Here is a 14,941-nt window from a genome sequence, read left to right as displayed (position 1 = left end):
CCTCTCTCTCTGTCTCTCTGTCTCTCTCTCTCTCTCTCTCTCTCTCACTCTCTCTCTCTCTGTCTCTCTCTCTCTCCTCTCTCTCTCTCTCTCTCTCTCTCCCTCCCTCTCTCTCTCTCCCTCCCTCTCTCTCTCTCTCTCTCTCGCTTTCTCTCTCTCTCTCTCTGCCTCTCTCTCCTTTTCTGTCTCTCTCACTTTCACTCTCATTCTCTCTCTCCCTCTCTGTCAGAGAGACCCGGCTTTACGAGCAGTGAGGTAGAGAGGGAGGCAGAGGGGTTATTGATTGAGGTCCTGCTCCAGGACGGAGTTGAGCCAGTGAATACCCCACAGCGAATGAGAGAGTCCAGTGGCCCATGTCTGCTTCGGAGGGAGACGGCCTTTGTGGATAATCTTGTTGAGGATGATAAGGCCCCCATCTGACAAACACAATTACTGATAACAACAACATGGAAGGGAAGCCAGCCAGGTTCACCAGCAGCCTCTCGCCGGATAGCTGGGTATGGAGCAGTGGTAAGGAGAAGGGCTTATAATCAAAAGGTTGCTGGTCCAATTCCTCACTGGGGCACTGCTGTACCCCTGGGCAAGCTACCCAACCCACAATTGCCCTGGCAAAAATTCAGCTGTATAAATGGATAAAGTTGTAATGTGAGTCACACTCGATAAATGGCAGTAATGAGATGCCTTCTCCTGAATGCGATGGTAAACCTCAGGCCTGACTCTGCTGAACAGGCCCAGCCTACAAACAGACCATAGCCTCCCCTGTCTCCATGCCTCCTTGCCAAACCCTGGAACTGGTTCTCTCAATCAGGCCATCTGGTCACCCCGCTATTTTATGTAAGCAGCGCAGCACACCACTAGCAGCTCCAAACGTCCTTTTACACCCAACCCGCTCTGAGTGGTTGAGCCTCGGCCAGCACCAGCATGCTTGTGGCGGCATATCAAAGCATCAATGTCATGGCAACATCACCTGCATGTGGCATAGTGGTTGAGGAGCAGATCTGGTAACCAAAAGGTTGCTAATTCAACTACCCACTGGGGCACTGTTGCCATACCCCTGGGCAACGTTTTTAACCCACAACTACCTCAGTAAATATCCAACTATATAAATGGGTAACATGTAAGACACTGTAACCGATGTAAGTCACTCTGGATAAGAATGTCTGCTAAATGACAATAACGTAATGTGAGGCAAACAGAACATTGCTATAGCAAGGATAGGGTCTGCTTCTTCTTCCTGAGAGTCCCCACCGATGTTGGCTGCGTTCAGACACCATGTGCTTTTCTAATTAGTCAGCCCTGATTCATGGGCAGCACCTCGAAGCCTCTGTGGTCTGATGTGTATTAAAGCTGCATCAGTCTGCATGGACCTGCTGAAAATAATGAGCAGCTTCTGCCTTTTACAGACCCAACGCACGGCCCTGCATGTCTGCTATATTATGCTGACACCGTGTTAAATCACAAACACACTGGGGATAATTGAAAATGATTTTTTTTTTTTTTAAAGTAAGCCTCTGAAAATCCTACACCAGAAAGCTAAAACTAATTAACTGAGCTGTATCATAAAGGCTGTGTGATTTGGGTTTGCAGAAAATGCCAACCTCTTGTAATTGCACGACACAGCACTGGGGCCAGGGTACATGACAACCTGGTGAAATGAAATTAATTTTCTTCTGAATTTTTCATCATTTTCATTTGTATTGAATAAAAGTAGAGGCCTGGTGGCTAATGCTGCCTTCCTCCGCTCCCTGACTCCAGCCTCGTCCTGACTCCAGCCTCGTCCTGCCTCCAGCCTCGTCCTGACTCCAGCCTCGTCCTGCTTCCTCAGAGAGGAATGTGTTGTAAAAAGCGCTATACAAATAAAAATTAATTGAATTGAATTGAATTGAAATGGCGGGAACAGAACTAAATTTCCTGAACGCAGGTAAGATGGATGTGAAGGAGACTGACATCACGGAACTGTACTTATCTTAGGAATCTATCCAATGCATTCATTTAGCAGACGCTCTTACCCAGAGCGACGTCCAGCTCAAGAGAACAGAAGTGTATCCATCAAAGTTAAATGAGAAGCAGTGTCACACCAAGCTAACACTATCCGGTGGTATAGAATGTGTAAGTAAGATGGTTTGTGATGAACACCGGTAACAAAAGCTAAATAAAAATGTAACGGTGTGGCAGGCACAGTGCAGTGTGAAGGGGAAATGCTGTTGGTGTGCTATAGCAGCGATGCTTGTCATTACCTCTTACATTTACATTTAGTCATTTAGCAGATGCTCTCATCCAGAGCGACTGTCTGGGGTGTGCATAGCGATATGATTGTTGTTTACATTAATTATAATAATTTTTTCATTCTGTATTTTTATGCAAAATGAAAAATTAACTAAATCTACAAACACAGCATTAACACCCCAGTCACACTTTGGTGCACAGGGTAATCAATCTGCCTCTGCAGTCTCTATCCCACATCTGCCACGTGATTCTGGTCATCACTCTCCGTATGTGCTCATCAGAGATCGGCCATTTTGACTGGTGTCACCATCTTTTATGGTGAATTCAAACACAGCTGGAAAGCCCTCTGGTTTCACTATTCACTAACTACCAGTGTCCTGTGTTTTCATCAGATGTGGTGTTTAGTATCATGATGACATCAATTGTTTAATCCCAGACCCTCTCTCTTCTTTGAGTACCTTCCCCTGACCCCCTGACTCCTGGTGCTACTTTTTGACCCCCATCCCCTATCTCTCTGACTCCCAGTGCTTCTCTTTGACTCCTAGCCCCTCATAGACTAGTCCCCGACTTATTTGCAGCCTTTGGGTCTCTGAGACCCAGCATCTCTGTCACACTGGCTTAGCCAGTGAGCAAGGAGCAGGGACTCAGCGGCTTGGCCATTCCCTGGTTCCCTGGTGATCCTGGCTACTCAGAGGGTGCCCTGCTGGGCCTTTGCATAGAGAGGGACAGCCTCTTCCACCAGTTAAACAGCCTGCAGACCTCACCACAAAAACACATGGTGACGACAACCTCCACAAACGCTCAGGCCTCAGCCTCAGTCCATAAAAAAGCTTTTTGCCGCCAGACCACTGCATCTCCTAGCAATCATTTTGAGTTGCGTCTCTACATTCATGAAGCGGAACCAGCTGAAAGATGATGTACCCATAACGTTGCTGCACTGGTGCAACACTGTGATTTGCTAATCATGTAGTTTTCTGGATCATGTGACGCATGACTGACGCCACCAATCTAACCCGTTTGTCTGCATTCTTAAAAGAATGAGGGAACTCTGCGGCTTTAGAGGGAAGGCAGCCTGGCTTTTACTTTTGCTTTAATCTTAAATACCACGTAGCCAGCGGCGCAGAAAGGCTTATGATTTTCATGATGAATGGGGAAATTAGACTTCCTGTGAGTTAGTGTTAAATATAGAACCCCACACAGGGAACAGCGCGCACCAAAATCAGATATGTACAAATTATTCATGACCTTTTCAATTTTTTAACAACCGCACTTCCACATTAAAACAGAGACCACTGCCGCCCGACCTGCCATCCCATGATCCTGTGCGGCTGCCTCGTGATGAGCACTGGGAATGTGCATGGGGCATAATAATTACTGGTGTAATGAGATATGAGGGGGAAGGAGAAATTGGAAAAAAGAGGTAACTGAGCGTTATGAGAAACGGCAGGATTTTATACTGGTGATATTTACACTGACTGAACAGGCAGTCTGCTAGTTAACATTAGCACTTCAGGCTAAGCCCAGAGAAGTCAAGGTTAATTTTCGTTTGAATATTTGTGTAATGTTTTGTGCTGAGAGCACTGATTGGCTGCTGCAGAGCGGCGTTATCTTGTGGGCGGGACTCCTGGTCCTGCGGGCAGGAGGGCAAGGCCATCTCCTCCACTGCAGAAATGTCTTCGGCATCACCAGCCGCTTGTCTTTGAGAGAGGAGCAAGAGACTCGATTTGACTCATTCCCGTTCCTGTGGATGCCTGGCTTCACTTCCCTGTCCCACAACACCAGCTGGTCTGAGTTTCCTCACGGGCACTCCCCTCAAAGGTGGCTGGTAGTCAATCAATGCATCCATTCAGGATCTGAACAAACACCGCACACCAAGGTAACATGTTTCCTTATGTTGAGCAGCGTTTAGCTGAAAGGCTATTGTTAGCCATCACCGCCACCCAGTCCACTGTGCCCTCACAGATCCTCTTTCCTCACCAGGCCTCTGGCTCATTTCCCGTGGGTGCCCTGCTTGCCCACTTCATCTGTCTCTGCCCTGTTGTAAACAGTGCTGGAGATGCAGAGGGCACTTTGTCATTTGGCCCAGGCCATCTAGTGCTCAACTGCCATCCAGCCCTTTTAATAGCCTGACCTGGCTGCTGCCAGCCCCTGTCTCCTGCTATACCCTGACTGAGATGGACAGGCAGGCAGCGAGGGATTGTGGGAAAAAGGTAGACATTCTCATGCAGGTCAAAGGGAAGCAGATAAATTATGCCCTTGAAAATGGTCAACTAATACGTACATGAATTTGACGTACATAATGGACACGCACACATGCGCACACACACGTGCACACACACACACACACACACACACACACACACACAGTATATGCCGATATGATACTCTCTTTGGCTACATGTGGTCTGATGGTTGATGGTTTTTATAACACTGCTGTAGTACGAAAAACGAGCAGTCTTCATTGGAGCATTTTGTCTTTCTTTGTGTTATGACAGGCCAAGTTCTAAATGTGGTTTCTGCTCTTTATGCAGTAAAAACTATATTGGTTGTGATCAATAAAATATAAAAACATCAAGCAGTGATGTATGCAGCACAAGAAAATATCTGATTGTCTTTGAGGAAAGGTTTTACAGGCAGGGCCTGTGGGCCCGTAAGCTTGGCTTTTGATGCGAGACGCATTTAAAGTTATTTCCATAGGTGCCCGAAAGTCGCACAGAGCAACTCGCCGATTAGACATCAATAGACCCATTTCTCGCAAGACAAATAACAGCGCGCAGCCCACTGCGTTTAATTAAGCTCCATTGATTAGATTACAGCAGCGCTGGCCTCACAGAGCACTTAGAAAGCATGACGTCAGATGATTCGCGGTGGTGGGGGGGGTAGATTTGAGAGTGTGACTCTGGGACCCGTGGCTCTGCAGTAGGGTGACTCTGGGAGCCGTGGCTCTGCAGAAGGGTGACTCTGGGACCCGTGGCTCTGCAGTAGGGTGACTCTGGGACCCGTGGCTCTGCAGTGGGGTGACTCTGGGACCCGTGGCTCTGCAGTGGGGTGACTCTGGGACCCATGGCTCTGCAGTGGGGTGCTGCAGTCTATCGGTGTGGCTGAACACTGCGGGATTTCAGCGTGACACTCCAGGGTCACATCGATCTGCTCTTTAACATGCCAGCTATGCCAGAGTCGGAGGAGAGAGAGGGAGAGAGGGGGAGAGAGAGAGAGAGGGAGAGAGAGAGAGAGAGAGAGAAAGAGGGAGAGTGGGAGAGAGAGAGAGAGAGAGAGAGAGAGGGGGGGACAGAGCGAGAGGGAGAGAGAGCGGGAGAGAGAGAGAAAGAGAGAGAGAGGGAGAGATAGAGAGAGATAGAGTGAGAGGGGAGATACAGAGATGGTGATAGAGAGGGAGGAAGATAGAAAGAGGGGGAGAGAGAAGGAGGATGAAAGGGGATTAGAGCAAAAGAGGGCTGAAGGGGGAAAGAGAAGGAAGGAGACAAAGAGAGTGGAAGAGAGGGAGGAAGGAGAAAGAAAGAGAGGAGGAGAGAGAGAAGAAGAGAGAGTGAGAGAAAAGAAGGAGGGAGGAATGGAGCGAAAAAGAAAGGGAGTGCCGGAGCTCAGAATTGGCTGTAGCAGGAAGCAGGAAGTGCTGGAAAGCATCCCGTGAGGGACAGGGATTGATGGATCTGCTGAGTTTCTGCTCCCAGGCATCCGACAGGCCAAAACAGTGATGGAGATCAGGCTCATATAAAGAGGAGCAGCAGCAGGTCCACACTTAATGAGCTGCTGATCTGGGATCAGCCAGAAAAGCAACATCCTTCAGTGAAGTCAAACAATCAGTCTAAGAACAAGAAGCTTTGTTAAATCTGAGCATTAACACAATCACTTTTTCATCACAAAAAACAGTCCACAGAAATCCACAGTGCGTCCAGTACTTTCAAAAACAAAAAAAGTGCCAGATCCATAAATCAGAGATGGAGTGCCTCGTGCTTCTCAAGAGAACACGCCATCAGCGAGAAATATGTAAATGAATTTAGCTTCTTATTGTTGATAGTAGTAATCTCTTGCCATCTTCAGTGAGTCAGCGCGGAGCTGGGAGGTGGGTTGAGTCACGCATGGATTCCCTGCGCTGACTGGCAGCTTGGCCGTCTCCCCTGGGGTCTGCAGGCGGCTGCAGTATGCTCAGCTCAGAGAGAGAGGCTGCTGCAGCATGCTCAGCTCAGAGAGAGAGAGAGAGAGAGAGAGAGAGAGAGAGAGAGAGAGAGAGAGAGAGAGAGAGAGAGAGAGAGGGTGCTGCAGCATGCTCAGCTCAGAGAGAGAGAGAGAGAGAGAGAGAGAGAGGGTGCTGCAGCATGCACAGCTCAGAGAGAGAGAGAGAGAGAGAGAGGGTGCTGCAGCATGCACAGCTCAGAGAGAGAGAGAGAGAGAGAGAGAGAGAGAGAGAGAGAGAGAGAGAGGCTGCAGCATGCACAGCTCAGAGAGAGGCTGCTGCAGCATGCACAGCTCAGAGAGAGAGAGAGAGAGAGAGAGAGAGAGAGAGAGAGAGAGGCTGCTGCAGCATGCACAGCTCAGAGAGAGGCTGCTGCAGCATGCACAGCTCAGAGAGAGAGAGAGAGGCTGCTGCAGCATGCACAGCTCAGAGAGAGGCTGCTGCAGCATGCACAGCTCAGAGAGAGGCTGCTGCAGCATGCACAGCTCAGAGAGAGAGAGAGGCTGCTGCAGCATGCACAGCTCAGAGAGAGGCTGCTGCAGCATGCACAGCTCAGAGAGAGAGAGAGAGAGAGAGGCTGCTGCAGCATGCACAGCTCAGAGAGAGGCTGCTGCAGGCAGGGCGGTTGCTGCAGCTGCTGCTACTCGGCTGTTCTGCCTCCTCTCTCTGAGAGCTGCAGCCTGACATCACTGTCCCTCTGTCTGTGAGCTGTCCCTTCCTGCATCCCAATGGTGTCCCTCTGTATGTCTATGCACTGTCCGTCTGTACATCTGTGTGCTGTCCCCATTGCTGCAGGTATGTCCCAGTGCTGTCCCTCTGTATGGGTGATGTTCCTAATCTGTGACCAGTTCTCCAGTTTCCCCCAACCATTAATTCCCCTGCAGATGATCCTTCTGCCCCCTCCTGCCCAGGACCGCCCATCTGTGTCTGTGCTGCCCCCTTCCCTCATCTTTCTGCCCCTCTCCTTCCCAGTGCCTCTGACTGCTGCCTCTCTGCCACTGCCCCCCCCCCCCCCCCCCCAGGGCACGCAGCCCCCACACACTCTCCCACCCCATGCTTCACAGAGGGGTGCAGACGGTGGACCGTTTGGGGGTGTCCCTGGGTTTGTGGTGTCTGCCCACACACATTTACACACAGCTGAGTCAAGTCAATGTCTCCCATAATCAGCTGCACAATTACCCAGACAATCACTGCACACAGAGATAAGAGGATAATTCAAGCCCCGACTAGCGCCCCCCTCCCCCTGTGCATGCTCCCCCCCCCCCCCCCCCCCCCACACCCACCACGCATGGTCTCCCACACTCTGAAAAACCCTCAGCAGGAACCTGACCCACCCCACTCCGAGTAAACCATGTGGAATGAGACTGGGGAGGAAAAATAAAATGTTCACAAGATGCTGAGGAGCCAGATGAGAGAGACAGCGTTAGCCAAGGGGCGTCAAACCCTCTGTCTCTGCAGTTCTGGTATGCTTCACTTCTTAATTACATAATTGCCCACATAATTAGGCCCACTTAGTTCAAATTAGCACATGTGCCAAGGTGTTCGGGAATGGATCATTTAGGGAGGCAGAGCGACACGGCTGCCCACTCCTGGTAAAACTGAAGCCACCCAGATAATCCCTGTTTACTCTTTTCTGAGCTGCTCTCTGCCGGAAACAAATATTTACAGAAAAAAATCTGTTACACTGCACATTCCATTCAACATCATGATGAGCGGGAAGCTGGACGTTCTGCAGCACAAGCACACGGTAACCAACCTGGCAAAACAGGCTTGCTGCTTCAGCCCTGTCCTGCCTCTCCATCCAAACCCAGAGGCACCGGCCTCAGCTCTGGGCAGAGGAAACCTTAGCCCGTCTTTCACTGCGGTGCACACACTCAGCTACCCTTCACATGGCTGAGCACAGCTGCAGGGCGCCAGCATTACCCACGGTGAGCAGGCCCCGTGGATCCCCCGCTGGGTGAGGCCCTTAATTAAGGCCCGCGGGTTTGGGGAGTTCACCTGCGCGAGGCCCCCGCCGCCTGTCACCGCACCAGCTGGCCTGGAGGAGCAGCGGTGAGCAGGGAGGTCCTCAGGGGAGGGGACGGCGTGCCCTCCCCACACACACCGCCTTTATCAGCTACAAAAAAACCAAACTAGCTGCTCCGTTCATCATCTTCAGAAAAACAAAAGCCTGTCTGCACTGAGAGCGGCCGCTACGGCTCTTCCACCTGAAGGTAAACCGCGAGGAAAAAAAAAAAAACAGAAGAAAAAAAAATCCCCTCGTTTTAAATCGCTTGGCCCTTTCGTGCTCCTTCGAGCGGTTATTAAATAGTGTTCGCCGGGGTGCCACGCATTGTGATTCATAAATATGCAAGTGGCTGGTGCCTGGGGGCTGCCCACATGAGGAGGGGTTGATAGAGAGGGGGGGGAGATCGCTCTGGGCACGGCTGCACCTCTGCCTGACACTGTCACTCAGCTGACGAGGAGGCACTCCTGCCCGGGAGGGTTTGCCTCACCCATGCATATCGAATGTAGCCAGGTTTCCCACTGCTTCTCTGCAGTGTACCTGGGGGAACAGAAGAGGGCGCTCTTCCCTCTGAGCCAAGCTCCAGTACAGCATCAGGGACTTCTTCAACAGGAGTTGGGGCAGCAGTGTGGTGTAGGGGTAAGGAGGAAGGCTAAAAACTGAAAGGTTGCTGGTTTGATTTCCCTGCTAGGACACTGCTGTTGCACCCTTGGGCAAGGTACCTAACCCACAAATGCCTCAGCAAATATTCAGCTATATAAATGGATAAAATTGTAACCTATGTAAGCCACTCTGGATAAGAGCATCTAATAATTAAATGCCGTCTTTTGAATGTGATGGTAAAGCTCAGGTCTGGCTCTGTAGAAGACGCCCAGCCCACAAACTGAAAATCATAGTCTCCATGCCCCCTTTTCAAACCCTCAATCTGGTTCTCTCAACCAGGCCATCTGATCACCCCGCTGTTTAATGTCCTATATTAGCCCTTTCCTTTTCACTTCAAACAGATGTGGGCTTCTGGTATAAAATGGCTGCCATTTACCGGCCAGGTTGGGTCTACATATCAGATTCAGCTGAGGAGAGTTAGCCCTCCCCTCGCAGTAAAGCGCCCTGATATCCTGCAAAGGAATTCATTAAAGATGCTATACAACTTCACAACTTCAAAGATCCACCGCGCTTCACACCATTTCATGAGCATATTAAGAGTTAAAGCGCTTGCTGCAGGTAGGCGGGGTCAGACTTCTTACCCTCACCAGCCCTTCCACTACTGTGGATCTGGAGCTCAATGTGTTCTTAAACAGGCTCACTGAGGCAGAGAGGGATCTTTGGGCAAATAGAAGGAGGCACTGATTCACATTAAATGAAACAGAGACCAACAGACAAACAGGGGGACGCGTTTCCCTGTCACTACGGAGCCCTGCGTCCACAGAGCGGGATTATGGGATGGACAGGCGGGGGCCTGTGGCATTAGCCCCTCTGTCTAATTCACTTGATGTGATCACCGGGTCACGCGTCTGCACCAGAAAAATGACTTGCTGTTCCGACAGAGATTACGAGTTGCCAAAGGGATTTCATAATTCACACTGAGATGAGAGTGCAGCTTTTAAGAGCGGTGGACTTTCTTTGCCCTTTTTTCGCGCCAGTCTCACAACTTCCCCCTGCGCCTCTTCAAACACACAGCCTCCTTCACAAAAAAAAAAAAAAAACGAAACTGAAAAAATAAAAATTCATGCAGCATTACCAAAGCAGACTACACGCACAGGTCTTTCTCATAAAGGAAGGTGGAGCTGTTGTCAGATCATTCTTAGATCTTTGTTTTTAGAAGAAGTGCCTTCCTCTCCTGTGAAGCTCTATGCATAAAACACTTTTTAGATCACAAAAGGACACCTTTGATCGCATTGCTATGAATTGCTCCTTCAAACTTGCATACAGTACATCTACAGATTTCAGATCAAGTGCAATGAGTGGTGTGATATACCTAAATAGAAACCTGATGGGACACTGACAGAAGAACTGCAGTTGTGATGGAGAGAGAACAGCGGTCCAGATTCACACTGGACTGCTATCAACTTCTGGTGCTGATTTACGGCTTCTGTATGCTTTAAGTCAGCGTTTCCCAATCCTACTCCTGGCGGCCCACTGTCCTGCATATCTTCTGCCTATTCTTGCTCTACCTACCCGACTGAACTCATCAGTAGCACTTTTGATTAGCTGAGCACACCTGATTTAATCAAACAGCAAGGATAGATAGAAGATACACAGGACAGCAGGCCGCCAGAAGAGGTTTGAGAAACGCTGCTTTAAGTGAGAAACGCTGCTTTAAGCTCCCATTTCACCTGAACGTGAGAACCCAAAGCCCACTTTATTAAATATAAAAGAGAATAAATTAACCTCCCAGAATCATATATTCTCATCTTTCTAACCGAGCTATCAGCTTTGAGCTTCCTCAGTGATCTGCGTAGACTTTGAAGATTTTTTTTTTCCATTTCATGAGCTGAACCTAGACTGAAATGTAAATGTTATGCTAAGGAAGGACTGAATTTAATACTGAATGTAGGGAGAGAGGGGAGAGAGGGGGAGAAGGGGAGAGGGGGAAGAGAGGGGGAGAGAGGGGGAGAGGGGGAAGAGAGGGGAGAGAGAGAGAGGTGAGGAGGAGCACCTATCACGATGGGATGGATCAGACGCCAGGCAGGGGGGAGCTTCAGAGAATTTAAGGGTAGTGCTGTTTCTCTCGCCCCTGTTACTGTTTCAAAGGTGTGTCTCTGAAACTCTGTGTAAGCCAAGAGCACACTGCAGGGGAGCTGATGCAGCATCAGTGCTGGTGAGTCCAACAGCGCTGGATAAACCAGCTTCCCAAACAGCGCTGGATAAACCAGCTTCCCAAACAGCGCTGGATAAATCACCTTCCAAAAGAGTTCTGGATAAATCACCTTCATTACATTATATTCATTTAGCAGATGCTCTTATCCAGAGTGACTTCCAGTGCAATAGATTACAAGTATATCCATTCAAGTTAAATGAGCATGAGTGTTAGATCTGGCTAATTATACTCACACACCAGTGAGTATGAGCACAAGACTGTTAAAGCCCTACCCTAAATTAACCTTCCCACACAGCACTTGGTAAACCAGCCCTCCCAAACAATGCTGGATAAACACCTTTCTACACAGAGCTGGATGGATCTATCCGCAGGTCTCCTCACTCACCGCAGTGACTGACACTGCAGCCGAGGCGGTGATCCGTCCTCAAAGAGATCCTGTCCCGCTAATGATCCCGGACGGGCCGGGACTCCTCAAACAGGGAGGTCTCTGGGGTTCCTCAGTGCTGTGAGGTTTTAATTAACGTCCAGAGGAGGGAATAACGGATAACTGCCCTGACAGCCAACCAGGGGATGAGGGAGGCAGCACAGCATTCTTTCACGCACTTTTGCTGCCAGTTAACAGAATCAATCACTTTCAATGATCACAGCTTTGGGGACAAACTGGGCCAAAATCCACATAAAATACTCCTTGTGAAGAGGAGTAACATTAGGCAAACGTGATTGCTAAACAATCAGTTAATTGTTTGGGAAGTCAATCCTTCCTGACTGTGTCTGTGAATAAATTACTATAATTTATATAAAAAATACATTTTAAAAATCACCCTGTTTTATATGTGGTGTTGCATAAAGTTCAGCTCTGCATCAATTCAAAATTTTTGTTATAAATGAAATTATGAATACAGTTACAAATACATTATAAGCTTTACCCTAAATGTACGTGCTTATTACATGACTGTTTTACATTGTATGCCACAGCAACAATATAACTGGGCACACAACTTTTAACATGGTCCCATTAATTTTGTTTACCAGTTGATCAGCAGTGTTTCAAACAGGAAGCAGAGACCTGTATAATGTCAGAAATAAGGAGCAATAAGCCACTGACAGGTATTGATCGGGTCAGATATTGATTAAGGACCTACCTGGTATGTGTTGTCGAAGCTGTCGTACATGAACCTCGTGATCAGAGATGTTTTCCCAACTGTGAGAGGACACAGACAAGAGTTTAAATCACTACATGTTCACCTTTGACAGTGAGACAGGAACTCTCTGACATCTGCTTCTTGAAAATTCAGTTTCCTGCTGTATGTTGTATAGGAAGATGGAGATTTCAGAAAATCCACTGTAACAGGAGCTGAGGTGTGTTACTGTAAAATGGACATCAGCGACAGAGAGTTACATCAGTGACAGAGAGTTACATCAGTGACAGAGAATCATTGCAGCCTGCAAGTAAAGTGGGTAATGATGGAACATTACATTGCATTACATTACATTACATTACATGAATGTCATTTAGCAGACGGTCTCATCCAGAGAGACTTACATAGGTCATGATTCTTACATGTTGTCCATTTATACAGCTGGATATTTACTGAGGCAACTGTGGGTTAAGCACCTTGCCCGAGGGTCCAGCAGCAGTGTGCCAGCAGGGAGCGTGGGGTGGGAGCGGTGGGACAGGGAGAATAACAGTACTTTCCAGTTCCCTAAAGCTCTTCACTTTTAAATGTAACATTTCTCTGGATAAACATAAAAATCCACATGCAGCTGATGCACAGACATGGAAAATTATTCATCGTATAAATCATTTCGTGCAAAACCACAGCGAGGCCTCATGTTTCATTTGGAAGTCATGTTCTATGTCAGCAATGGCTGTCAGCTGTCACTTTGCCCCATTATTTTTCCAAACATAGAGGAAAAAGCTACATACTGTATTCATTAACAAAACATGACTTTTACATTCAAGTTTACTTCTAGCAAAAGCTGCAAAAGACAGGAAACTCCTGAAATTAACTTTCTTGAACTTGGCCTATGCGCTGCTTAAGCTATTCAGCACACTGGATCGATACATGCTATGATAATTTAGCTACATGTACATGTGCTTCACACAGGTACTCACTACTGGGCAGACGACTCAAATTTTTTCACAAGCAGCAAAATATATAGTCTTCAGAAGAATAAAGGAAATAACCATTTAAGAATGGTCACTGTCATTAAACCATTTAAGAATGGTCACTGTCATTACTTAGACACCAGCTGCTACATAAAATACCAGTTAGTTGTATTGCTATTTTCTCATTACTGCCAGTTACTTTCTGGTTAGTTTCAAAATTAAACTATAGTATTATATTACAATTATTGAGCTATAACAGAATACCAGTAGCCAGCTGTTTTAAGTTCATTTCCACAAATGTTCTTCAAACTGAACATTTTAATCATCTGAGTAAAATTTTCAGTCCATTATTTAGTTAGGGAAAGGTTGTGGAACTGTTCTTTAAATTATTTGATATTTGAGAGTAAAGTTTGCACTTATGAAAATACTAACTTAATTTTGTTACTGTACCTTATTTATGAAAACAACAACATGGATTTTTGCAGCTGTGATCACAATGTATTGCTTGCCGTGATGAAAGATGGTTTATAAAATCTTGGGGAAAATGATGGTGAAATGTCTGAGATATTTGATGTTAAATTTTGCCAGAGTGAATGCAAAATCGTTCAAAGTTAAACTATACCACAGCAGTGATCCCTCCATTATATCATTTGCATTTTCTTTGTTGTATGCCAGTTTAAACGCAGAGCTTTAAATCCACAGAGTAGCCGTTCAGCTCGCCGGCACAGCCGACGGAGCAGCTCTGCAATGAAACTGCGCTCCTCTCATAATGTAAAAATAAATGGGTAGCCTACCAGGCCAAGATAAACACTCTCCCCAGCCTGTGTCATCCAAATCACCGTTCAGTGGTCCAAAAGATAATCGCGACCCTCAAAAAGCGCAATTTAGGAGATGACGCGCTGGCGAGTTGGAGCTGTGAAGAGGAGGGGGATCAGAAGGAGGTGTGTGGGCCCGGGGGGGGGGGGTGTGTGGGGTGTGGGAGACACGGCGGGGTGTCCCGCTGGAGGTGATGGGGACTGTGTGGAAACCACGTCGAGTAGCTGCCTACTGCAAGTCATCTAAATGCAAATTTCCCCAAAGACAAGGGTCTTCTGGATTTTACAGCAGAAAGGATCTGAATTAACGAGGCTCATAAGGCCTTATTAGAGAGTGCGGGTAAACACAGACTTATGGTTTTTAGCTTTGCTCTCCCCCCACCCCCTGCTTTTGGATATCGACCCTGTGTGCACCGCGACCACTGTGAAACCAGCTGATCTCTTTAAGAGGGACCATCGCGCCGTGGAGCAGACGTTTCCACACACAGCCATTATCCACGGAGCTGCAGCAGACCGGCAAAGATTAGCCCAGCCGATTCCCGCAGCGCTCGTCTGAGTGATGGCTGTCCAATGTTACATCTGCTAAATGTTTAATGTCCCATCATTGACAGAGAAGGGTACGTGTCATTTTTTTCTCTGGTAATTGCATATACGTGATAAGGGATGGCTGAACACTGCACTAAGCAGGGAGTGTTTCATTGATGGATGGCATATGTCTGGGCCCGATTCTCTGACCTCTATTCAGCTCCTGCATTTACACAGTAGACACTAT

At 47.8% G+C, this 14,941-nt stretch overlaps 1 protein-coding gene across 1 annotated transcript in view; it reads right to left on the bottom strand.

The window, feature by feature from the left end:
• LOC118795476 (ras-related protein Rab-6B) overlaps positions 1 to 14,941 on the bottom strand; it is a 63,864-nt gene that overhangs the window by 21,974 nt on the left and 26,949 nt on the right. The window contains exon 2 of the mRNA XM_036553965.1: positions 12,387 to 12,445. Coding sequence (XP_036409858.1) covers positions 12,387 to 12,445 — 59 coding nt within the window. The remainder of the gene's footprint in view (positions 1 to 12,386; positions 12,446 to 14,941) is intronic.

The sequence above is a fragment of the Megalops cyprinoides genome, chromosome 20 (genome assembly GCF_013368585.1).
Source record: "Megalops cyprinoides isolate fMegCyp1 chromosome 20, fMegCyp1.pri, whole genome shotgun sequence".
Taxonomy (NCBI): domain Eukaryota; kingdom Metazoa; phylum Chordata; class Actinopteri; order Elopiformes; family Megalopidae; genus Megalops; species Megalops cyprinoides.
The sequence above is the reverse complement of the archived record's forward strand: the minus strand, read 5'-3'. Positions and strand labels throughout refer to the sequence as shown.